The 26,746-nt window shown below is 38.0% G+C and overlaps 1 protein-coding gene across 1 annotated transcript in view; it reads right to left on the reverse strand.

The window, feature by feature from the left end:
* The window catches only part of OFCC1 (orofacial cleft 1 candidate 1), a 76,202-nt gene extending 49,940 nt beyond the window's left edge, over positions 1-26,262 (reverse strand). Inside the window, exon 1 of the mRNA XM_021936983.2 lies at positions 22,929-26,262. Within this exon, the coding sequence (XP_021792675.2) occupies positions 22,929-23,083 (155 nt within the window). The 5' untranslated portion in view covers positions 23,084-26,262. The remainder of the gene's footprint in view (positions 1-22,928) is intronic.
* Positions 26,263-26,746: the final 484 nt, after the last annotated feature.

Below are 26,746 nucleotides of genomic sequence, written 5' to 3' on the forward strand. Positions count from 1 at the left end.
AAATCCACACCAAGTTGTATTATAAGTGGAAGTAGCAAACTAATGGGAAGCAAATAATGAAAGTCCATGGCTCTACCACCCTGAATTGTAGTCCTGCTTGGGTGGAGCAGTGAAAAATTTGACTAACATTAATTTGGCAGGAAGAACCTAGAGATGAGATGGCCAAAGAAGGGCTGGCTGATTGCTCCTCAGGTCTCTGGCTAACTGGGAGGCTGTGCACACATGCAGGGAAGACTCAAGAGGGCCCAGCTGTCTACACATCCTGCATTGACTTGGATGCTATGCAAGTCTACAGGAAAGACCCAGGAGGGCCTGGCAGAAAGTAAACTCTGTGAATGTCTGAAAACTGTCTGAATGTTGAATGGGCTCCCAAACCCTCCCACAGATCCATCAGCAGAAGACGGAAATCTTACTGGTCAAGGTATTTGAGGACAATCATTGGTTGACTACCAAACTATGCAGGCACAGAGGAGCCACTAGAAAGCCAGCATAAACTTAACCTTTAATTTTTTCTTAAAATAAGCAGAGACATCAGCAGCCACACATCATGGGGAAGACAGGTTCAACAGATTAAGTTCCAGCAAGTTACTAAAACCAAGACAAAAGAAAACAAGCAAAACAATCACAACACACAAACAGCAACAATAACAGCGCTCAAGGAAAAAAATCAGAATTTTATTTGCTACAATATATTATCTAAGATGTCTGGTTCTTGACAAAAATTTACAAGACAGAACAAAAGAGAACGTGTGACCTATATTCAGGGAACTAAGTAGTCAATAAAAATTAACTTGGAGTGGATAAGGAGGTTGCATTTAGCGGACAAAGACTTCAAAGCATTTATTATAACTATGTTCAAAGAATTAACAGAAGTCATGTTTAAAGAATTAAAGAAAAAATCTGACAGAATTAAAATAAAATATAATGATAATTAAAGAAAACATATAATTTTCAAAATAAGAAATTTCAAAAAAAATCATTAACACTCATACACAAAAATTAACCCCAAATGGGTCATAGTCCTAAATGTAAAAGCTAAAACTATTAAAATTCTAGGTGAAAGTTGTTGTGACTTTGGCAGTCTTATTCACAATTAATTATGAGAACAAAGATACAATCCCTAAAAGAAAAAAATTGAAAAAAATGACCTTCAAAATTAAAAACATATTATTACAAGTTTAGGAGCTCAAAACACCCAATTTACTTCTTCACGATGCTGTAGTTCAAAAGTCTGGCAGGGCATGGCTGGTTTGTACTCAAACTGAAATCAAAATGTCAGCTGGCTACACTGTTATCTGAAGCGTGGGGCCATTCATGTTATTCATGTTATTGACAGGATTCAGTTGTTTTCACCTGTAGGGCTGAAAGCCTGCCTTCCTTACTGACTGTCAGTTAGGAGCCACATTTAACTTCTAGAGGTAGCCACATTCTACATCCTGTGACGTACTCCATCTTCATGTCAGCAATGGTGTGTACATCAAAACCTTCTTATGCTTTGAATCTCTCTGGCTTCTCTTTCTAACACTATCCAGAGAAAACGTTCTGGTTTGAAAGGGCTTGTGTGACAAAATGTATCCTACCTACATAATCTCTGTACCTTAAGATCGACTGATTGATACTTTAATTACTGCAAAAGCCCTTCACATCAGTACCTAGATGGGATAGATACTGAACCCATCATGGGACATCCAAAGGACAGGAAACTTGGGGAGACATGTTTAAAATTATGCTTACGTAAGTGTAGCATGGGAAGGAAAAAAAAGAAAAAAAAAAGGCTTACCAAAATTTCATTAAGAAGGGAAAAGACAAGCCACAGACTGGGAAAAACTATTTTTGAATTTATATACCTAACAGACAACTTATATTCAGAATATATAAACACCACTTGCAATTCAGTAAACAAATGGCAAGCAACCCAGTTACAGGATGGGCAAAAGATATGAATAGACATTTGCTAAGAAGATATACGAATAGCTAATGAGCACATGAAAAGATGCTGAACATCATTAGTCAATGCCACTCCCAGGCATTTCCCCAAATGAAACCTAAACACATTTCATACATAAAAATCCATACATGAATATTTTTAGTGGCTTTATTTTAATTTCTAAAAAATAGAAACAATGCTGATTAATGTCCCCCAGCTGGTGAATGGATAAACCATGGTAAAGCATGCAGTAGAATACTGTTCAGTAATAAAAGACATAAATCTTAAAGGTGAAGGAATACAGACTCAAAGCCTACAAAATGTTTAATTCCATATATGCCTTGCTGGAAAAGGCAAAACATAGAGACAGAAAATATATCAGTGGTTACAAGGGCTTGGGCAAAGGGACAAGTTGGCAACAAAGGAATGAAAGGGAATCCAGCATGAATGAGGAGGGAAGTAATCGAATTCTTTCATATTTTGATCATAGTTGTAGTTACCTGAATGTATGCATTTGTCAAAATTCACAAAACTGTACATTAGAAAGGGTGAATTTGACTGTAGGCTAGTTACAGCTTCATCTTAAGAAAGAGAAACGTAATGTATGTAAATTGCTCAGGAAAGAGTAGACTAAATTTTTTTCCAATTTTCATCAAAGAAATAAAAGTTTATGACAAGAAATAAAATACAACAAAATGGTTAATATAAATCTGCCCCCCACCCTGTTTTTTACTCACCCCAATTCATAACTCATAGAGGTGAATAGTTTCCATCTATTAGGATTTTTGTTTGATGTGATGGTTAACTCTATAACTGTAATTAATATAATTAATGCAATGATATGTATCTTATCATTGATATCATGTGTATATTATATTGAAATACTAAAGAGTAATAAAATACTTAAATTGTGATTTCTTATTTTTGTGTTATTATATTTCTTATGTTGTTTTCTTAATCTTGTCACAGATTAGAGGTTGAACGACATTACCCAAAAAACAGTCAACATTCTAACCCCCAGTACATGTGAACGTGACCTTATTTGTATGTAGGGTGATCTGGCTTCTCTTTCTATCACCATCCAGAGAAAACTTTCTGGTTTGAAACGGCTTGTGTGACAAAATTTATCCAATCTACATAATCTCTGTATCTTAAGATTGACTGATACTTTGATTACTGCAAAATCCCTTCACATCAGTATGAGTTCAGATGAAATCATTAAGGTGACTCATAGTCAAAGTGCAACTATTTCCTTATAAAAAGTGGACATTTGGTGACAGAGACAGAACTGCACATAGGAAGAAAACCATGTGAATGTGAAGAAAGAGATGGGAGTCATGCCTCCACAAGCCACGGAATGCCAAAGACTGCCAGCAGTCACCAGAAGCCATGGGGAGGCATGGAACAGATTGTTCCTCACAACCGTTAGAAAGAATTGACCCTGCTGACACCTTGATTTTAGACTTCCAGCCTCCAGAACAGAGAGAGAATAAATCTCTGCTGTTTAAGCTGCCCAGTTTGAGCTACTTTGTTATGGCAGTCCTAGCAGTGTATTACTTTGGTATATTACCATGAATGATTAAAATGTATTTTATTTATACTATTCTTTTTTTCTCTTCTCTCCACATCACTTCCAATTATGTAAGTTACTGGGTATCAATATTTCATATCTTCCAATGGTTGCATTAAATAATATCAAACCTTTATTTGTTATTTCATAGCCTCGAGAGAGAATCGCCTCACTTCTTTCAAAGCATGAGCATTTTAAGGCCCACACCCTTTCTACCCATTTCTTCCCAACATCTCTCTCCAAATCTCTCTCAACTGTACCGTTACTTTGAATTTTCAGGTTGAATATATACATTCTGTCATAACCATAATAATTATAATAACATTTTATGCTTTTGTTAATTTAAATTTGATTTTTTTATTTTGAGGTCAAATGTCACATTTTATTAATTATATAGGGTATAATTGAACACTTCTGCAATATTCAAAGTAATAGAAAATGCACTAGTAATTCTGGATGACTTTATAGAAACTTACAGATGGAATATGGCATGTAGATCCTGATGGAGTTAGAAATCTATAAAAGAGAGCTAAAACGTAGATTCCTTGATGGTACTAAATAAAGTTGACCCTAGAAAAATCACCAAATAGAAAATAAAATATCATTACACAGGCATACTTTGTCTTCAAAAAGCCTCACTTTCTCCAAATTATATTTCATATTTTCCCAAAATACTACACTTTTTGTTTTGTTTTGTTTTTTGAGAAGGAGTCTCACTCTGTCACCCAGGCTGGAGTGCAGTGGTGCTATCTCGGCTCACTGCAAGCTCCGCCTCCCGGGTTCAAGCGATTCTCCTGCCTCAGCCTCCCAAGTAGCTGGAACTACAGGCACGCACCACCATGCCCAGCTAATTTTTTTTTTTTTTTTTTTTTTTGTATTTTTAGTAGAGATGGGGTTTCACCATGTTGGCCAGGATGGTCTCGTTCTCTTGACCTCGTGATCCACCTGCCTCAGCTTCCCAAAGTGCTGGGATTACAGGCGTGAGCAACTGTGCCTGACCACCAAATACCATACTTTATTTTCCAAGTTAAGAGAAAATCAAGAAATCAATTCATGCTAATATGTAAATGATTCTTAATGGTCCTTCCAAGGCAACATTTATAATTTTTTTTTTAATTTTTATTTTAAGTTCAGGAGTACATGTGCAGGTTTGTTACATAGGTAAACTTGTGTCATGAGGGTTTGTGTACAGATTATTTCATCACCCAGGTATTAAGCCTAGTATCCATTCATTATTTTTCCTGATCCTCTCCCTACTCCAACACTCCACCTTCCAGTAGGCCCCAGTGTTGTTCCCCTTGATGTGTCCATGTGTTCTCATCATTTAGCTCCTACAATAGCCATTATTATTATTATTATTATTAGCTCCCATAGTAACCATTCTGATTGGTGTGAGATCTGATTGGTGTGAGATGCTATCTCATTGTGATTTGATTTGCATTGCTCTAATGATCAGTGATGTTGAGCTTATTTTTCATATGATTGTTGGCCACATGTGTGTCTTTTTTTGAAAAGTGTTTATTCATGTCCTTTTTCCACTTTTTTATGGGATTGTTTGTTTTTTGTTGTAAATTTAAGATTCTTATAGATGCTGGATATTAGACCTTTGTCAGACACAGACTTTGAAAAAGTTTTCTCCCATTCTATAGATTGTCTGTTCACTCTTTTGATAGTTTCTTTATTTTCATTACGCAGAAGGTTTTCATCCCATTTGTCAATTTTTGCTTTTGTTGTAATTGCTTTTGGCATCTTCGTCATTAAATCTTTGCCCATGCTTATGTCTTGAATGGTCTTGCTTAAGTGGTCTTCTAGCATTTTTATAGTTTTGGGTTTTACATTTATGTCTTTAAACCATCTTGAGTTCATTTTTGCACATAGTGTAAAGAAGAGGTCCAGTTTCAGTCTTCTGCAAATGGCTAGCCAGTTATCCCAGCAACATTTGTTAAATAGTGAATGCTTTTCCCATTGCTTGTTTTTGTCAGGTTTGTCGAAGTTGAAGATAGTTGAAGGTGGGCAGTTGTATTTCTGGGTTCTCTATTCTGTTCCATTGGTCTATGTGTCTGTTTTTGTCCCAGTATCATGCTGTTTTGGCTACTGTAGGCCTGTGGTATAGTTTGAAGTCGGGTAGCATGATGCCTCCGGTTTTGTTCTTTTTGCTTAGGATTGCCTTGGCTATTTGGGATCCTTTCTCATTCCACATGAATTTTTAAGTAGTTTTTTCTAGTACTGTGAAGAATGTCAGTGGTAGTTTAATAGGCATAACATTGAATCTATAAATTGCTTTGGGCAGTACGGCCATTTTAACAATACTGATTCTTCCTATTCATGAGCATGGAATGTTTTTCCATTTGTTTGTGTCATCTCTGATTTCTATCAGTAGTGTTTTGTAGTTCTCCTTGTAGAGATCTTTCACCTCCCTGGTTAGCTGTATTCCTCAGTATTTTATTCTTTTTGAGGCAATTGTGAATGGGCGTTCATTCCTGATTTGTCTCTCAGCTTGACAGTTGTTAGCATATAGGTATGCTAGTGACTTTGACACATCAGTGTTGTATCCTGAGACTTTGTTGAAGTTATTTATCAGTTTAAAGAGCTTTTGGGAAGAGATGATGGGGTTTTCTAGATATAAGATTATGTTGTCAGGAAACAGGGATAGTTTAACTTCCTCTCTTCCTATTTGGGTGCCCTTTATTTCTTTCTCTTGCCTGATTCCTCTGGCCGGAACTTGTAATACTATGTTGAATAGGAAAATGTTAGTTTTCTACTCAGGGGGTACATGTGCAGGTTTATTACAAGGGTATATTTCATGATGCTGAAGCTTTGGCTTCTATTGTTCCTGTCACCCAGGAAGTAAGCATAGTACCTAACAGAATGGTTTTCAACCCTTGCACCCCTCCCTTCCTCTGTCCTTTTGGAATCACTGGTGTTTATTGCTCCCATCTTTATGTCCGTGTGTACCCAAGGTTTAACACACTTGTCAGTGAAAACATGCGATATTTGGTTTTCTGTTTCCACATTAATTTACTTAGGCCTCCACTTTAATGGCCTCCAGCTGCATCGGCCTCCAGCTGCATCCACATTGCTGTAAAAGACATGATTTCATTCTTTTTATGGCTGTATAGTATTCCATGGTGTAAATGTACCACAGTTTCTTTACCCAATCTACCATTGATGGGCACTTAGCTTGATTCTACGTCTTTGTTATTGTGAATGGTGCTTCGATAAACATGAGTGCAGGTGTCATATTTTTGTGCTTTGTCTGCAATTTATTCTAAAAACCAAAACCTTATAACAGCCTTCTCACTATCACTATATTAATACTGCTTACTGTAATATCATGCAGTTGCTAAGTTCAGTGGCATGGGTCCTGTACTACTCAAAGGAGAACAGACCCAGCAACAAGGTTAAATGGCCTCTTTCATCTATAATTTGTTTGCCTCCCTTCCCTGTACATTTTCTTTCTTCACTCTTTCTGTGAAAATTCAATTTATCAAATGTTTCATTCCTTGAGTTAAATCTCTGCATCATTTAATAACATTTTCCATACTTTCTGAATCTTTGACTTTTTTTCCTACATTCTGGGACATTTTCTTAACTTTGTCTTCCAACTTCTTTTGTGTGTGTGTGTGTGTGTGCGCGTGACAGAACATTGCTCTGTCACCCAGGTTGGAGTCCAGTGCGCAATCTTAGCTCACTGCAATCTCAGCCACCTGGGCTCAAGCAGTTCTCATGCTTCAGCATCCTGAATAGCTGGGATTACAGGAGTGCACCACGTCCAGCTAATTTTTGTATTTTCAGTAGAGACAGGGTTTCATCACATTGGCCAGGAAGGTCTTGAACTACTGGCCTCAAGGGATCCACCCACCTCAGCCTCCTAAAGTGCTGGGATTACAGACGTGAGCCAACTGGACCCAGCCCCAACTTCTTTATTGACTCTTTTTCATAATTGTTATTATACTTTTAATTTTAAATAGTTCATTTTTGTTATCTGATGCTTCCTTTTTTGGCACCATATTATTGTTTTATGGATGTAAGGTTTTCATTTTTCTGAGAGTTTTTGCTTTGGTTTGTTTTGTTTTAATTTCTCCAATCTCTCAATTACCTCCTTCTCCCCAGGATAAGTTTCTCAGTTTGGTTACCATTGTCCTTCTATTTCATGTTGCTGTTTTTCCTCACGTTGTTGATGGTCCTTGCTTATAGGCTGATGGCTGATGGACCTTGACTGACCATTCATAGTTAAGTATGAGAGAAGTGAAAGACTAACAAATGCTTGTGTATATGAGTACTCTTCTGTTTAGGGTAGGAGGGCATCACTTTAGGGTAAGATGATGATGAGGAGGACATTAAACTGTCCTCTCCCACTTAAGCATGAAGAACCAGTATTCGTTATACTTGCCTAAAGGTTTCCAGACATTTGCTTCAAAATGTTTAAAGAAGAATATTCTGAATTTTTTCTTATAGGGAAATTCCTGTCACATGATATGACAATACAATAATATATAATATATGGTTTTCAATTACTTTTCTTGTTTTCATACTCCCAAAAACAACTCTGAAATTTTAGATGACTTCTGGTTGATGCACAAAATTTCCTATGACAAGTTTTCTAGAAATGTGACTTCCAGCATGCTATAAATACCAAAATTTTAAAATAATCCTGTTACATAACTTTTATCACTCATATAAATGTATCCAGTGGAATATAAATACGGTAGTATTTTATACCCTCTCTTATCCATTTTCAACATACATGAACTCGCTATTTTTATTGTTGATAGTTTCATAATACTTCTTTTTTGACTTGGGTTTCCATTTTACTTCCCTTACAGAATTTTATGACTTTATTTTAAGGTATTATATATTTGTGCTTGAATAAATACTTATTTTGTTGAACACTCTTTATTACATCTGCAACAAAAATATTTATGTAAATTAAAATAACTTTCTATATTCTATATGTGTATAATACACTATTAACTTTTTTCCTTCTCAATTCAATTATAATTAGTTCACAAATGAGAAAAAAATATAACTGCAGTATACCACAAATATTTATAAATAATTGTCAAACACATAAAGTATTATTATTTTAAAAAGTGCCTCCAAATTAAAGAAACGGGAAAGGGTCACTGCGTCCAGTTCTGCAGGTTGTACATTGCACAACTCAGGGGAGCACCATTCTAATCAAAATGTGTGAGCTGAGTGTCCCCCTCGAAGTAGCGCGGCTGTGCACATATGTGCAGCAGTCTTGGGTGGTACTTTTTTTAATAACATCAGTTCATTTGTCTATGGAGAAATATTACTGACCCATATTTCTGCATCAACTTTGTTGCTATTTTTCTATGGGAATGGAAGGAGTTTCATCATGATTTCATCATCATAGTGTCATCAGAAATTATTTGTAATGCTCTATGAGTTGGCCTCTCAGAGTTGTTGCTATTGCTCTTGTTGATGTTTGGCACCTGGGCGTTTCACTATAATAACATGAGAAGTGGGGAAGAGGTACGCCTGCATTTTGAGCACTGATTGTAAGAAGACAGATGGGAAAGAACAATCAGTGCTTTCTAAGACAGATCAGCTTTAGAAAAAGAGGACACGTGGAAGATGAAAATCTTGAAATTAATTACTTTAAAATTATCTATGTTTGAAGATCTCTGTACCACTTTATATGTAGGAGCACATGTTGTGTGTATGTGGTATGGTGGGGGGTAGGGGAGAACTCTGGTTTTGTTCTCAACTTTCAATTAAACCTTGCATTTGCAGCTGTACTCTGATCTACTGGCCAACTCTCTGGGATTCTCCTGAGTACCCTGGCTCCCTCTTTCCCAGACAACTTCTCTAGGCTATCGCTTTTCTTATTTTGCTTTATCAGCCAATGGTGGATCAACTCTTTTTCCTTTTCCAGAAATGTACTGTTCTCGCTTCCCTGCAGTACCTTCCCTCCTGTTCTGCATGCTTTCACTAATGCTTTACTAGTCTTTGAATGAAAGCTCAAGAGAGATGAGAAAAATAGATATTGTGAACCAAAAACTCATAGAAAGATCTCAATAAATAATTATCATATTTACTAGCTAATCTAAATGGAGCATTAAACTATGCTGTACTCAGAGCAGCAAAGGTCTTCTCCGGGCCATTCCAGACAGCCCAGCCACTTCTTCCACTACTCAGCCTGATCATTGCACCGCTAAAATGAGCTTTGGCTAACACAGCATTATATTAATGAGCATTATATTAATGAGCCAGACCGTGATTGAAGTGTAGGCTTAAGGTCAGTGAATAGAAGCCTATACCTGCCTTACCCAAGCAAGAATTTAATTGGAATTTCCCTAGCACCAGATCGAAGAAAAATCCCAAACTCGATTTATGAGATCATACCAATAGGGGAAAACAGATCACTTTTAGCAAGCACATGGCTTTCAAAAACACACCTGTTTCTTTGTTATTGATAGTATAATTAATCGATCTCTAGAATCTGATTGAAAACATTGGGCTATAAATCATGCCATATGAACAGTCCCAGATGTATCACTGCTAGTAATTCAAAGCATATTTCAACTGCCCATGGCACGCATTTCAGGATTAGTGTCACATTTGGATTCACAAGAAACGGCCGGGGCTATTTGTTTATATGGTCACATTTCTACCTTTCATTTTACTTCATATTCAACCTGACACTGGCTATACATATCAATACACACGTCAACGTGGGTTTATATTTCTTTGTCAGGTATCTGGGAACAAAACATTGGTTGACTCACAAGTGATGGGAAATTAATGTCATGAAATGACACTTTCGCTACCAAAAGAAACAAACATTATTCACTGTGCCCACTACCTGAACTTGTCATCTAAGTAGAAATGTTCTTCATCATCAAGTTCATTGCTAGGATAGTCTATGTTTATTCCCAAGGCCCGCATTTACTTGTCTTTCAATCTTTCAATACATATTTATTGAGCACCTACTATATATATGAAAGACACAATTTTAAGTGCAGTGGGTGACAATGGTCCCTGTCCCTAAGGAAATTACAGCCCAGGGGGGAAATGACTAGTATATAAATACTAGTATCAAATAGATACTGCAGCAATGAGATAAAAGTGACACAGCTAGTCACAAAGAGCCTAAAAGCTCTCAAAAAAAAAATTAGAGTGAGGTAGAAAAAAAAAATCATACCCCCTGGAAGTGTATATGTTAATATTGTGGTAATTGCTTAGAGACTAGGGCTTTCCTTGTATTATTTCATTGAATCCTCACCACAACACATGAGGAAGCTATATTATCCCTGTTTTAGAGATGAGGAAATTGAAGCAGCAAGAGGTTAGCTAACATGCCCAAGGCCACATAGTAAGCCACGCATCCAGGTTTCCAAGGCAGGTAAGCTTGAGCCCCTAGCTTAGTTGTTCTGTGTTAGGCCATCCTTTCATCACTCTAAAGAAATACCTGAGACTGGGTACTTTACAAAGAAAAGAGATTTAATTGGCTCATGTTTCTGCAGACTGTACAAGCATAGCACCAGCATCTGCTCGGCTTCTGGGGAGGCCTTTACTCATGGCAGAAGGCAAAGCAGAAACGCGTGCATCACATGGTGAGAGCAGGAGCAAGACAGAGAGAGGTGGGGGAGGTTCTGCACACTTTTAAACAACCAGATCCCACGGGAAATTACTCACTATCACCAGGACAGCACCAAGCCCTATGATAAATCCAGCCCCCAAAACCAAACACCTCCCGCCAGGTCCGACCTCCAAACTGGGGATTACATTACAACCTGATATTTGGGTCGGATAAATATCCAAACTCTATCACTCCTCTATTACTTCTGGGAAAGCAAATGAAAAGTTTACTGTGGCTGAAAAATGTGTTTTTATCCTTCTGTATAACTGAGGGAGATTTAAAGCCTCCTAAGTGAGTTTTGACTACTATGCACATTTCTACATTCTCCAATAAAAGTTCTGAACTGGCCCAAAGCATTCATATACATAAACTAAAACTAGCTGCTGAAAATTGCATCAGATGTAAAGAATATATGGAAATGACCCCCATTTTCCTGGCTCACGTGACTTCATATTCCAGCTGTCAGTTAGGAAACCAGGAGAGGCAATTCACAGCTGTTTGAATTCTATCTTTTTCTAGTTCCCAGCAGACTGTAAAATATTCAGTCTGACCAAACTATTTCTTTGGCTCTACTTTTGTCATTCCCAAAATTAAAACTTCAAACACACACACAGAGAGAGAGAGAGAGAGAGAGAGAGATTTTCACACACATGGGCTTTTTGTAGCTTGCTGTTAGAAAACATGTTCATGAAAAAGATAATTCACTTTGTCTACCCTCTGAATATTATCTAAAGGGAGTTCTCATCTGGAACTCACCTTACTTTTTGTCTTGTGCTGTATATTCTCATTTCAATGGGTAAAGCCAAACCAAGATCGTAGAATTGCCTCTATATTTTAAATACCCATTTTTGAGTCTATGAAGATTATCAGACTAACATAACCTTCTCAAACAGGGTTTATTGTTCTAGACCCATTTTCTGTTGTTTTATGTCTCCTGGGTCACTGAGATCCTGACAGCATGTATTCTAAACCAGTGTTTCTCAAGGCTTAGTGTGCATCTGAGTCACGTAGAGGGCAGCTGGGCCCAGCCCACTGAATCTCCATCAGTAACAAGATTGCAGGTGATGCTGATGCTGCTGGGGCAAGGACAAGCCTGTGAGAACCACTGTTTTAAACCAACCTGAATAAGAAAGAGCACTGGACTAAGAGTCAAGAAACCTAGACTCTGATCCTAGATCTGCCACCGTCTGGCTGTGTGGCCTCGGACACAAGTCATTTAACCTCTCTGAGACTCCATTCCCTCATTAAATGGCGTGCTTTAACTAAGTAACTAATTAAAATCCCGTATCATTTCATAGTTTTATAACTGAGCCAAGATAGATTATACTCTACCATGCCCACCAAACAATTTGAGGGGTCCATGCTTAAGAGTTAACATAGTCACTGTGTTTGAGAAAATACATACGTTTTCCTCCCATACTGTTAAGTTCTGCTGTTATACACCATACATATGTTTCTAAAACATCATCCCGCTACGCAAAATTGTGCAATAAAAAAGGAGTTGGGGAACAACACTCAAAAATTTCATCAATGTCTTATAGGATAAAAAGAAATTAGAAATGTAATAAAGACAATATCACACTTTCATATCTGTTAAATGGTTAAGAAATGCATAAAGAGGCCAGGCGCGGTGACTCACACCTCTAATTCCAACACTTTGGGAGGCTGAGGCAGGCGGATCACGAGGTCAGGAGTTCAAGAGCAGCCTGGCCAACATAGTGAAACCCTGTCTCTACTAAAAATACAAAAAAAAAAATTAGCCGGGCGTGGTGGCAGGCGTGTGTAAACCCAACTGCTCGGGAGGCTGAGGCAGGAGAATCGCTATCGCTTGAACCTGGGAGGCAGAGGTTGTAGTGAACCGAGAACACACCACTGCACTCCAGTTCAGACGACAGTGCGAGACTGCATCTCAAAAAAAGAAAGGAAGAGAAAGAGAGAGAGAAAGGAAGGAAGAAAGGAAGGAAGGAAGGAAGGAAGGAAGGAAGGAAGGAAGGAAGGAAGGAAAGGAGAAGTGCATAAACACTGCAGTCCATGTAGCATTTAATTTGAAAAAGACTAGAGGTTTGTCATGGAAGTGGGCTGGGAAGGGTGACAACTGATGAGTTTTTGTGAAGTGTTGAAAGGAAAGTAATCTGGAATTAGACAGAAAGCCATCACAGCAGATGTGAATAGACGTGGCTCATTGTCCTTGCTTCCAGCATTAGCATAGACAACACAGTTAAGTCATCTCTAGCAGTCTTTAATCCTGGAGGATGTTTTCCTGTCTTTGCAAGGTAGGTCCTTCAAGGCATATGTGTATAATGTAATAGATGCTGTATCATTAAAATTGAAATTCTGATCCAATGTGAAGTCTTCTTCTTCCTTACCTTCTCTATCACTCCTGGAAATTCTTTGATGGTTTTCTTATCAGCATTTATGATTTTTCCCAACAGCAGAAGACTTTGGAAATTGTAGTGATATTTAAAAATGCTACATCAACCACTGCTGGCACATAAAGTACCCATAATAAACCACTTCTACAGGATTTGGTAATTGTCATTTAAGCTCTTTGAATCTACACTGTGTTTTTCTTTTGCAGGAACTGCTCAGCAATTTGAACCAAAACACTTATATTTGTCTGGAATATGGAAAGAGATTATTTTTCCTTTTAGTATAGAGAAGGTCACAAACGTGAAGGAGTAGGAAAAGATAACCTTTGTGGATAAAGCTAGCTGGCAGATGTTTGAAATGTGTGTATGTTTGGGCATTTGTGTATTACTACATGGTTTGGTTTGCAGAAGAATTGTGGATAAGCAAATTCAAAATTCATGTTTGACTCAAATGATTCTCTAATTTGTCATGCACGTTGAAACAAATTCACGTTTTCAAAACAACTGTTAGAGCGAACTGACTGAATTTTGATGACAAACATTAAAATTTTGATATGAGAATCACTATATGTCATGGGTAGAATATCAGAAATCTACCAAAATCTCTCATATGTGGGACTGAACACATTTAGGAAATGACTTCTATGAGATGGGAAACAATCCAAGAGAGTTATAATTTTAATATAACTAACTAGTCACACCTTAGACACAAATAAAAGACCTGGGTGTGGAAGGTCCTGACTCAGGAGCTCACCGAGGAAGGTCCTGACTCAGGTATTCACAATGTCTATTCAAATGCTACCTGAGTGGGCGAAGGATATGAACAGACACTACTCAAAAGAAGACATTTATGCAGCCAACAGACACATGAAAAAATGCTCATCATCACTGGCCATCAGAGAAATGCAAATCAAAACCACAGTGAGATACCATCTCACACCAGTCAGAATGGTGATCATTAAAAAGTCAGGAAACAACAAGTGCTGGAGAGGATGTGGAGAAATAAGAACGTTTTTACACTGTTGGTGGGATTGTAAACTAGTTCAGCCATTGTGGAAGACAATGTGGTGATTGCTCAAGGATCTAGAACTAGAAATACAATTTGACCCAGTCATCTCATTACTGGGTATATACCCAAAGGATTATAAATCATGCTGCTATAAAGATACATGCACACGTATGTTTATTGTGGCACTATTCACAATAGCAAAGACTTGGAACCAATCCAAATGTCCATCAATGATAGACTGGATTAAGAAAATGTGGCACATATACACCATGGAATACATGCAGCGTTAAAAAAGGATGAGTTCATGTCCTTTGTAGGGACAAGGATGAAGCTAGAAACCATCATTCTCAGCAAACTATCACAAGAACAGAAAACCAAACACCACATGTTCTCACTCATAGGTGGGAATTGAACAATGAGAACACCTGGACACAGGGTGGGGAACACCACACACTGGGACCTGTCATGGGGTGGGGGAATGGGGAGGGATAGCATTAGGAGATATAGCTAATGTAAATGACGAGTTAATGGGTGTAGTACACCAACATGGTACATGTATACTTATGTAACAGACCTGCACGTTGTGCACATGTACCCTATAACTTAAAGTACAATTGAAAAATGATAATAAAAAATAAATAAATAAATAAAAGAATTTGGGAGGTTTCTAGTTTGAGAATATTAGCAATAATTATGAAATTTTTGTGTGTCTTTTGGTCAAAATATATTGAGAATATACCTAGCAGCAGAATTGCTAAGTCATAGAATGTATATGTGTTCCATTATAGCAAACATTGCTAAACAGTTTTCCAAAGGGGTTGTACCAGTTTATATCCCCACCAAAAACATACAAAAATGTTGATTGTTCTTTACTTTGTCATACCAGATAAAGTTTTAAAGTTTAGCTATCCTAATGGATGTGTAGTCATATTTCCTTATGGTATTGATTTGCATTTTTACAAATATATGATGAAATTGAGTACCTTTTCATAGGCTTATGATCTATTTGAATATCCTCTTTCGTGAAGTGTTTAATATTTCATCTGTTTTACTAAATGTGTGGTCTTTCTTTTTCTTATATATCTGTATGTATTCTTAACATATACACGATAAACACATACTATAAAACCTTTAAAAAAATGCTACCTGAGACAGTTTCTGAGGATGCTCAATGACATAGAGGCATTTCCACAAAAACTGAAGTTTTCGACAAAATCTGCTCTTTTTCTTCTCTGCAATTACCTGTCAGAGAACATGGTGTTTATCTCTTTCCAAAATTTCATAAATTGAAACCAGTTTCCCTTTGATTACCCTTGTGTAAGACCTTTATGGGAATTGTTTTCCCACACTTATTATGAACATTTTAATAGAATGTGAAAAAATGGAAGATTTTTCAGAAAACAGCCATAGGAAGTATTAAAGATGTGAAAATATTTCCTAAAAGCATAGGAAGCATCTGCAGGGGTGATTCAGGCTCTCAGCAGAAAAGACAAAGGAACATTTTAATAAGCCTAGGATCATTCCAGAGTCCTCTCTTGATCTTATGCCCCACATTCTGTACATCAGGAAATCCTGTTGGCTCCATCTTCAAAATCCATCTACTATCCTGTAACCTCTTACCACCCCCATTGTTAGTACCCTGGACCAACCCACTACCAACATCTCCCTAGAATAAGAAACTCCTAACTAGTCTTCCTGCTTCTTTTTTGACCCCTTGCCCCGGGCTAGTCTCAAACTATAGTCCTACTTGTTCTTTGAAGCTATGCCATTGTTCCACATTTTGTTCAGGATAAGACAACTCATCTCCTATGACTCTGTCTCTCTCATTACACTCCAGTCACACCGTCCTCATTGATGTTCCTGGAACATGCCAGGCATGCCCCACCCCCTACCTTGAAGATTTTGCTAAAATGTCACTACCTCAAGGAAACCTACCCTGACCAATATTTTTAAAAATTGAAAGGACTCTTCAACACACACACACACATACACACTCACACTATTAATTCCCTTTATACTGCTCTTCCCCCCAATACCCCGCAATATTTATCTATTTGCACCAGGCCAGATAACTTACTTTTTACCATGATTATTGCATTTTCATGTCTTCTTCTCATTCTTCTGTAAGTGCCCTGAAGGCAGGGGTCTTTGCTGTCTCACTGACATATTAAGTAAGTATGACATATTAAGTAAGTACGACATATTAAGTAAGTATGACATATTAAGTATCTCACCTACATATTAAGTATTAAGTACATTAAGTATTAAAAACAGTACCTGGCTTATAACATGTGCTTCATAAATACTGAAGGAACAAACCACTTTCAAGTTTACAGAAGTTAATACGAGGAACAAGTCAATTTCTTTGATTATAGAAGTCAACTTCTTTCACTGTCCTCCACTACAGAGAAAAACCAAAAGAGAGACACAAAGAGAGACAGAGAGAGAGAGAGAAAACAAGAAACAAATAAAAAGACAATAATAAAATAAGAAAAAGGTTTTTTGACAATAAGAGAAAGCAAAACTATTAAAATTAGCTGTCAACAACTATCAAAATAAGCTACCTGAAGGAAGTACCTTTTGATTATTCAGGTGCTTTTTAAGAGATAATATGGTTTCTTGGTTAAGGACCAGTTGAGACAAAAGCCAGAAAATATGGGGTAAAATTCAGACCTCTAATATTCAGTGAATATTAGACATTGGCCACTTGTCTCCAGAGAGATCTCTGCTACTCACCTTCCCTTCTCCTCTAAAATGATGTCACTGACTCAGTGGATCACAACTTTACAATTTATTTTCATTGATTCTGTCTGAGTGGGACTTAACAATCTATATGGCATTGCATTTTCAGCTATAGAATCCTTGATGGTAGCCTGTCTCAATAAATTAAATGGAGAGTTCAAATGCATTGATTATTCTTTTTTTTTTTCTTTTTTTTTTTTTTTTTTTTTTGAGATGGAGTCTTGCTCTGTCACCCAGGCTGGAGTGCAGTGGTGCAATTTGGGCTCACTGCAACCTCCGCCTCCCGGGTTCAAGCAATTCTCCTGCCTCCGCCTCCCAAGTAGCTGGGACTACAGGCGCATACCACCACACTTGGCTAGTTTTTGTATTTTTATTAGAGATGGGGTTTCACCATATTGGCCAGGCTGGTCTCGAACTCCTGACCTCAGGATCCATCCACCTTCGCCTCCGAAAGTGCTGGGTGATTATTCATTTTTTGAGCCAGAGGGAGGTCACATTTCCTATTACACAGAAACAGAATAACTTCCATTTATGCAATATAGTTAGCAAAGTTGGGGGTTTTGTTTGGTTGGTTTCTGGTTTTTGGCTTTTTTTTTTTTTTTTTTTTTTTTGAGATAGGATCTCACTCTGTCACCCAGGCTGGAGTGCAGTTACACAATCACGACTCACTGCAGCCTCAACCTCCCCAGGTTCAGGTGATCCTCCCACCTAAGCCTCCCGAGTAGCTGGGACTACAGGACTGTGCCACCACGTCCAGCTAATATTTTTGTCTTTTTGTAGAGACAGGGTTTTGCCATGTTGCACAATCTGGTCTCTAACTCTTGGGCTCAAGAGATCTACTCACCTAGACTTCCCAAAGTGCTAGGATTACAGCTGTGAGCCACCGTGCCCAGTCAGGAAAGTTCTTTAATAAATATTCCAAAGACAGACAAAACATTTTACATGCAAATATTTTTGCTAGTCACAAAGAACATGAACAAAAATACATTGGTTTTAGGATTTTGCAGGTGAAAAAGTAGAATTCTATACAAACTAGTATCAGCCTGGTGATGAATAGTCTTTATACGACAGAAAGATAAATGAATACCATCAGTTATAACCTAAATTGCCATTTTAGACCAAAGCATTATAAATAACCAGGTGAACATTTAAGAAAAACAAAATGAATTTTCAAAATTATATAGGGCTTTTTGTCCAGGTGAGGTTAATGTGGAAATTCAGATTAAGATAAGTAAATAAACATAAACAGGCAATCTGAGTAGTTCTACCAAACCAGCCACACTCACAATAAAAGAGCTTTTCATCAGTATTACACACGTTATTTCTTTGGCTTTCAATCAGTCTTGGTTAGTACAAAAGTAACTCTAAGTCTCTTCAAAAATGAAAGTATACCTAAGTAAGGAAAGGAAATTTTGTGAAGTTTATAAAAAATAAAAATGTGTTTCATTGTTCTAACACTTACTTAAAGAAAGGGCTTTTAATTTAGAAAAATAATTTAAGGACTATTTCAAATGTATTTTCTCACAACCCTATTTATTTTAAATATTTAAAGCTAGAGAAGAGGTGAAGGAATAGTACAATAAACAACATATTCTCTTCACCTAGATTCAACAAAGTTATTTGCATATTTGCTTCGGCTCTGTGTATACTACATATATAATTTTATATCATTTTCAACATATTTTTGAAACTTACAGTACATTTTCCTCAAGGCAATTATTCCCTGTTCTTTGCTATCCAACTATTCAACAAATACCTGTGTCTATTAAGTTCCACTTGCTAATGCCACAGATAAACAAGATTTTTCCCTGCTGTGAAAGAGCATATGATCTACTGACTAAAGAGAAACTCATCAACAAGGGAGATAAAGCTTAACACACTGGTAGGTGCTATAAAAGATTTATGTGTTGGAAACATCTGGGACATGAGGGCATGAGTAAGTGGTCAATTCAATCCAGTGAAAACAGGGAGGAGATAGTATCAGGAAGAGACAAAGGGAAACACAGTGGAACATCAGCCAATTGGTTTTGCATATTCAGCCTGTCAATAAACATCGTCTAAGGAAGCAAGTGAGACTGATATTATTTTGTCAGTATCTGTGTCACCATCCCTGCTTCTGCTGTCCCTTTTACCTCCCAGAAGAATATACTAATGTCCTCCATGTATGGGTTTAGTACCTTTCGATTTCTTGAGTGGTGCAAGTCAAGTCCAGCAACAAACTTGACCACAGCATTTCAAATCAAGTTCCAGGTCGGTGGTTATCAACATTAGCCATACACTGGATTCATCCAGGGAGCTTTAAAAATACTAATTTTAGGTTCTACTCTTGGAGATTCCAACTTAATTGGTGTGATGTAGGACTCCCCAACAAATTATAATGTGAAGCCAAGGCTAAGAACTACTGTTGTGAGTGTCCAACTTTAGAATGCATGCAAATCATGTGCAGCTCTTGTTAAGATAAAGATCTTGGTTGTGGGGTGGGGCCTGAGATTCCACATTTTTAGCACACATCTCCATGATGTCTATGCTGCTACTCTGGGGAACCTGGTTTGAGCAGCAAGATTTTATGTCATAAACTACTATTAGTAGCAAGATATTAGTCATAAACTGATCACAGCTGCTATTGCCCAAGTCGTGGCAATGCCAGTCAGGTCCAAGGCCTCACTAGTAAGCCCACCATGCCAATGTTACCCCAAGCTACAAGTTGAAGGAGAAGTCACTTCTAACACTTCTGATACCAAATGTGTGGGTGGTTTTGGTTTTCATACCAAGCAATTCTCCAGTTCTCTGTGGACACTCACTGGTGTCCTAAAATTTAACTCAACTTTCACACTAACCACTCAGAGGTAGCATAGACCCCACAGGTTAAAGGCTCAGCCCCACAACTCTGCCCCCTACTTCAGACACCAATTACAAGCAGTAGGTCCCCAGGTTACCCACAGCTCCTGTCCAACTTGGCTGCAAGTTGGAGCCTCTCACAACCTCCTCCTCAAGTGGAATAATTTGCTATAGTGGCTCACAGAACTCAGGGGGACACTTTGTTTGCTATTACTGGTTTAGGATAAAGGATACAAGTGAACAGCCAGATGAAGAGGTATACAACACGAGGTCCAGAAGAGTCCCAAGCACAGGAGCTTCTGTCTCCATGGAGGTGGGATGCACCACCCTCCTGGCACATGGATGCATCCATCAACCCAGAAACCCTCCTGGGTTTAGTGGTTTTATGGAGGGGTTTAGGGGTTTTATGGAGGTTCATAAACTCATCGTTTAGGGGTTTTATGGAGGTTCCATTATGTGGATGTGATTAAGTAAATCATTGGCTATGGGCGATCAGCTCAATCTCCAGCTTCCTCTCCTCCCTGGAGGCCAGGGATTGGAGGAGGGGAGGGATTCTGAAAGTTCCAACCTTCTGATCATGGCTTGATCTTTCTGGTGACCATCTTCCATCCTCAGGCTATCTAGGGACACCTAGCCACCAGTCTTCTCATTAGCATAAACTCGGATGTGTTTGAAAGGGGCTTATTGTGAATAACAAAACATGTTCCTTTCATCCTAACACTCATCAACTTAATAAGGGTTTTAGAAGTTCTGTGCCAGGAACCAGGACTAAGACCAAATATGTGTGTCTTATTCTATGATATCACACAAATCCTTTCCCATCCACAGTTTATCTGGTCTGGGGGTACTTGAAATCCCTGGACCAGCAGCATCAGTGTCTCCTAGAAACTACTGAGAAATGCAACTTCTAGGATCTCACCCCAGACCTAATAAATCAGACACTCTGGAGGTAGGGCACCGCAATCTGTTTTAATATCTAGGGGAAGTGATGCATGCTCAAATTTGGAAACCAGTGACCCAGTCGGTGTATTTGAGGATCTTTCTTGCTTCTCTTTTCATCCTTCGGACCAGCTATTCTAAATCAGTGATTCTACTTGATTGCATGTTAGAATCCCTTAGGGAACCTTTACAACATGCCTTTGCCCCTTCCCTGAAGCTCTAGGAGTTGGACCAAGTTATGAAAACACATGTGCAAAAGCTCCCCAGGTGATTCTATTGTACAACTGATGCCAAGAATTTTTGTTTCGAATAATCCCCAGGAGATCCCTTAATACAGAATATTTTCCTTTGACCAATCTCAGTTTCTGAAATCTAACTATTCACGAACACATTCTGCAGATTATCCAGTGCCTCCCTCGTCCCATATTGTTGACTGACTTCTAAGTCCCCTTTTGCAGTGCTTTGGGGTGAATATTACAGCTCAACTCCTTCCACCTTATTTGCTTAATTTAAGATTGGTATATCCTGGTAAGTAGAGTCTGTATATACAAATGTCTTGGCTGATTTCATGAAGGCCACATCCCCTCGGATTTCCCTCTGCATTCTCTATGAAGGTTTTCCTATTCCCTCTTAATGTATACATCTTCCCAAAGTCCCACTGAGCCATTTTCCTCCATCTGCCATCACACTGCACAGCTTCATATCTTTTATTTACTTAAATGCTTGTCTTTCCTTTCTAGACTATAAACCACTAGGGTGAAGGTAGATGTCTTTCCTAGATCCAAGTTTTCACCATACCTAGAACACTGTGAGTACTGTGCCTTCCAAAGGTTTGTGGAATAGAAGATAAATAGCCAGTGCTAACTGTCCCCACAATCTTCACCAAAATGCTAGCCTTCAGACACTGTGCCTTAATTTCTGCACTGCTCTTCTTGAGTTGTCTTTAACCAGTATGTTTCCCTAGCCCATTCCCTTTGCCCAGAGAATGAGCTGCAAATTTGGTCCTGTCTCCTTTTCCGAGAACTCTCTGCAGCCTCAAAACACCATGGTTGAGTTAGAATGAGTACCCTTGAGAAGAGACTAATTCTGTAGACACATTCAGCAGTTATACTCCTTTGTAAAATATCCAGTGTGCACATACTGTTTTCAATCAACAGGCAGATAATTAAGTCTTTAACTCTATGTTTTTAAAATAAAAAATATCATAGAATTACTGTATTTTATCTCCCCTTCCCTAAAAGAGTTCATTATGCATATGTCCACTACTATGATCTATACTCCTCAATCAGATTATTAGATCTTGGAACTTAGGAGAGTGTTTCTGTTTATTTTGACATGTAGAAATTCTGTTTAACCTGACCTGAAGAATTTCTCACATTTATCCTATTTTATTTAACTGATCATTTACCTCTCAAAATATTATTTCTTTCAAATATGCCATTCGTCAGAGAGAGGGCTGTCTTTCTAGCTGCTGGGGTAGGACTAGAATCAGTTCTTTTTTTCTCTGAGTAACATAGTCTTTGCACAGCCTGGTAACACACAGGTAAAACAGACAAGTCTTAAGGTCACCTCTGGCCAGACCTCTCAATGGTGCCTACAAGTTCCCAGTGAAATAGGCTCTACCTTGAACAGCTAGGGGAAGCACTGGTGGGCCTCAGCAAGTACAAAGGTGTCAAGACAAGCCTCTTTGAGACAGCTAGATAGGGTCCCCACCCACAATGAAGGTAACCAGGTATTCAGAAACTAGACTGACCAGGCACAAAGAAAAAAAAAACAAAAACAAACAAACAAACACAAATAACATTTCCAAATAAACAGCTAAGAGTCAATCCCTTTCTTTCAAGTCTAGCATTTGTCTAAACTCAAAGTACTCTGCTAAATCGTGTCAACTAGCTTTGTAACTAAGACCTGCAGGCTTTAGTTACCTTAAGGAGAAAGTCTGGTGTCCAAAGAAAGCCTCATTACAAACTGGGTTTTGCTTGGGAGTGGGAGAAGGCCCAGGAATGAAGCTGTCTTGGGGATCCCCTGCCAAATCAAATATATCTTCATCCTTCATGGTGATGAGACTGGTGATCCACATAATTAATATAAGCTCACACAGAAGTAAACATGAAACGATTAAACAGGAAGCCTTTAACCAGGCAGCATGAAGCAGGGAGGTGGGGGAGGAATTAATGGATAACAGAGTCTTAGAAACACAGGCAAGTAGTACATGGTATTTTTAAACGAACCTTTGTTCCTGGACTAAAACCAAATGGGTTTTAAAACTTTTCTCTCCACAACAGCCTGGACAAGGTGGCTTGGAGCAGATATTATGCCTAGAATATTTACATTCTGGCAGTTACAGCATAGTCATATGCTATAACTATATTCAATAAATGAAATAGCAAACTCAAAAAGAACTAGTAAGAAAAATAGTAGTTGAATAATTTGTACCCCTTAAAGACTAAATATGGAGGAACAGCAGATAGCTTGAGAGCCCACTAGGATTGGCATTTAAACAGTAACTCTGTTGCGGTGGGCAGAGGGGGTGAGGGTAGGGGTCTTTATGTGTTGAACAGGGACCAGGCACCATGTGAACTGCTGGGAATATGTAATCTCATTTAACACTAAATACATCTTATTTGAACTCTCCGATACCATGCCATTTTTTTTCTTGCAGAACACCCAGGGTTAATATATGGGCACTATTAAGCAAGCGAAGTCCAAGATATGCACATCCCATTTCCAACAGATAAACTGCGCGAAGAGAGGAGAAAACATACTAACTGCAGAATCTCTTGATTAAAGCCTCCTTTCTAAAATTAGGCTTGCTTGCTTTTTTAATGTTTCGATTAGGGAATTCAGCTAAAAGGAAAAATAAAAATCTGCCCTGCAGTTTTCTGCATCAGGAAAATAAGTTGTGATAGGATGTCACTTTTGATCCTTTCTCAGATGATCTGAGTTAGAAGTCACTCAGGGACCACAGTTTGGGTTTCATTAGCAGTAAATCTAGAACATCTAAGTTCAGGACCTCCCTATAGAGCTTGACCGTGGGCTGTGGGTGAACACCTAGGGGCTACCATCACCAGACCAGCATGAGAGCCAGCTCAGAAGTCTTTTCCTGCCCCTGAAAGGAAGAATCACACTTCTGGCAGAGGCCTGAAGGCAGGATGAGTAATACTGTATTTATAGGAACCCCAAAAGAAACACCCAAACCCTTCGGCAGTTGCCTGTCTCGTCTGCTGAAACACCTATTGCATCACATTTTTTTTTAAGTCAAGCAAGACCCAGCATGTGGAGAGGAGGCAGCTGGTAATTTTGCTACTGTTCTAAAACACAGCCTTTGATGAAGGCATCGAACGGTATCCCCACGTGCACAGGTAAGGAAACACGAATTAGAGGAGGTTGACTTCCTTGTCTATTAACACAGGGAGTAAGTAACAGAATCAGTTGAACTCAGGCTGTTTATTGTCAGGTATATGTTCTTTGCTCTTCCCTACCTTGTCATGAGGGTAGTACCCATCGTACATGGTTGGGTATTAACCAGTGTAAACTGCCCTCCACCAGGAATACAGAAACATACCACAACCAGTGGAAAATCAGAAAGATGAAAAAAGAGGGACTAGCCATTGCTAGCTAATGTTGTAAACACTGTAACAGTGGAAACACTGCATCTGGAGAGAGACAGAACTTGTACTTCATTTCTTCCTGAAATTTCAATCCTTTCCAGCTAATCTGGGTTTTTTAAATTAAATATTAATAAAGATGTATACTGGAGCCAGATGAACCAAACTGATGTTTTCCTTCAAGATTCTAATGCACTTGCTGCAAATACTGGTGATGAACCCTTAAGTGGGGCCCAAACAGAGCCTGAACCCCTTGGGCTTACTGCTGATGGGAGGCCTGATGTTCCTTACTTTCCAAGAGTAATATGGATAAAAGAAACAGCCTAAGGAGAAATTCTACCAACACAACTCCTATTTTCTGAATTTTGCTTTCATGAAGACTTGCAGCTCAGGATGCTGGATCTATTTTCCACAGAAAAATGCTTGTGTTTTCACATTCTCATGATATGGAAAGGGTGCAAAAAGGAACAGAAAATAACCACAATAAAATTAGAAGAGCAAAGTGTAAATTTTGAAAACTTGATGGAATATTTCTGGATGGCTTGCATTTTGAAAGCTCATTATTTCAGCTCCAAAATTAAGTAAATATGGTTTTTTGGACTAAATATAATTTTATAACCATAAAAACAGTTTTAGAACTTTTCAAAGGCTTCACAAGTTTGACCAAACTTCTTAAAACCATTCTGTCACCCAAAGGGCAGTGCAAAAGAATAGAGGAACAAAGTGTGCATAAAATCTTTCAACAAATAAGGGCAATTGGCAAAACTTTTAATCCCCCACCTCACAACACTAGGCACACCCTCCAAACACAGATGATAAATAGGAACAACATGGTGAGGCTTCAGTCATGCAGCACATCTGTTCACTTAGTTGGGTCATGTTTTAGATTTGGGCATAACAAGTTTTGATTGTCTTTATGTACAGTGACAGCAATGTAATGAATGTTGTTTGAACTCTGAATTATATAAATACGTAGACATGTTGATTTGAGAAGAGAAAACAAAGCATGTGAAAATTGGCAAAATACTCACTTCAAGAATTACAGATATTCTTCTGTAAAAAAAAAAAAAAAAAAGGAAGGAAAGACTAGCACGCAACTGGCAGACCACCCATGAAGTGCGATTAAAATCTGAACATGAACAAAAGAGAATGTTCTCCAGTCAGTACAATTCCTAAAAGTGTTAACTTTAAAAAGTTCTTCACTTAATCCAATGACCTTAAAATACGTCATTGAAATATGGACTCCTTTTGTGTAATCAGTGGAAGTCCTCTCACATACATGAAATCAATTGAGATAATTCGACAAGGCCAATAATAATGACAGTTGCTAGTATTTATGGGGCACTTTCTATGAGTGAAACAGAAGTATTATACATGTTATCTTATGTAATCCTATCGTCAAACCTATAAAATAAATATTAACTGAAACATACATATTTATAAAATAAAGAAAGGCTAAGACACTAAGTAAATTGAATAAAGTCACATAGCAAGATTCAAACTCAGGCCCATCCTAGCCTAAGACATGTGGCCTTTTCTCTACAATGTGCTGACATTTAATAGCTCTTTTTTCCTACAGTAGGTATAATTAGCTTGCAATGAATCAAATTTATTATTAACAACAAAAGAGAAATACATAACCCCAAAATAAGGATTCAATTCCTAGAAGAAAAAAATTCAATGACAAAATCTTCCAAGGAAACAAATAAGCAATTAAATTGGGCAAATGTGCACTCAATTTGAAACAAATACAAAAAGCAAAATGTTCAATAATAATTCAAAATAAATCTGTCTCAAGCAATGAAGAAGTAATGAATAGAGTAATGCGAGTGTTTTCTGTCTGTAGAAGTAATATGTCTACCCGACTCCAGAAAGAGCCTAATTAAATATGAGGAAAGTCTTTTGCCCCCATTTTTTTCTGCTGATCCTGGCCACCAGTAATTATTCTTTTATGCTTTGTTTTCTTACTTCACTTAATACCTGAATGATCTGTAGGCCACCTCACTTTGTATTGTTAATTTCCCTTTATATGTTGAGATCCCTACAATGAGATTTAAGCTCCTCAAAGAAGGCAAGAATATCTTGCACTTTTGTGTATGTCCATATGCCTTGCACGTAATAAGTGTTCAACTAAT

The sequence above is a fragment of the Papio anubis genome, chromosome 6, assembly GCF_008728515.1.
Source record: "Papio anubis isolate 15944 chromosome 6, Panubis1.0, whole genome shotgun sequence".
Classification (NCBI taxonomy): domain Eukaryota; kingdom Metazoa; phylum Chordata; class Mammalia; order Primates; family Cercopithecidae; genus Papio; species Papio anubis.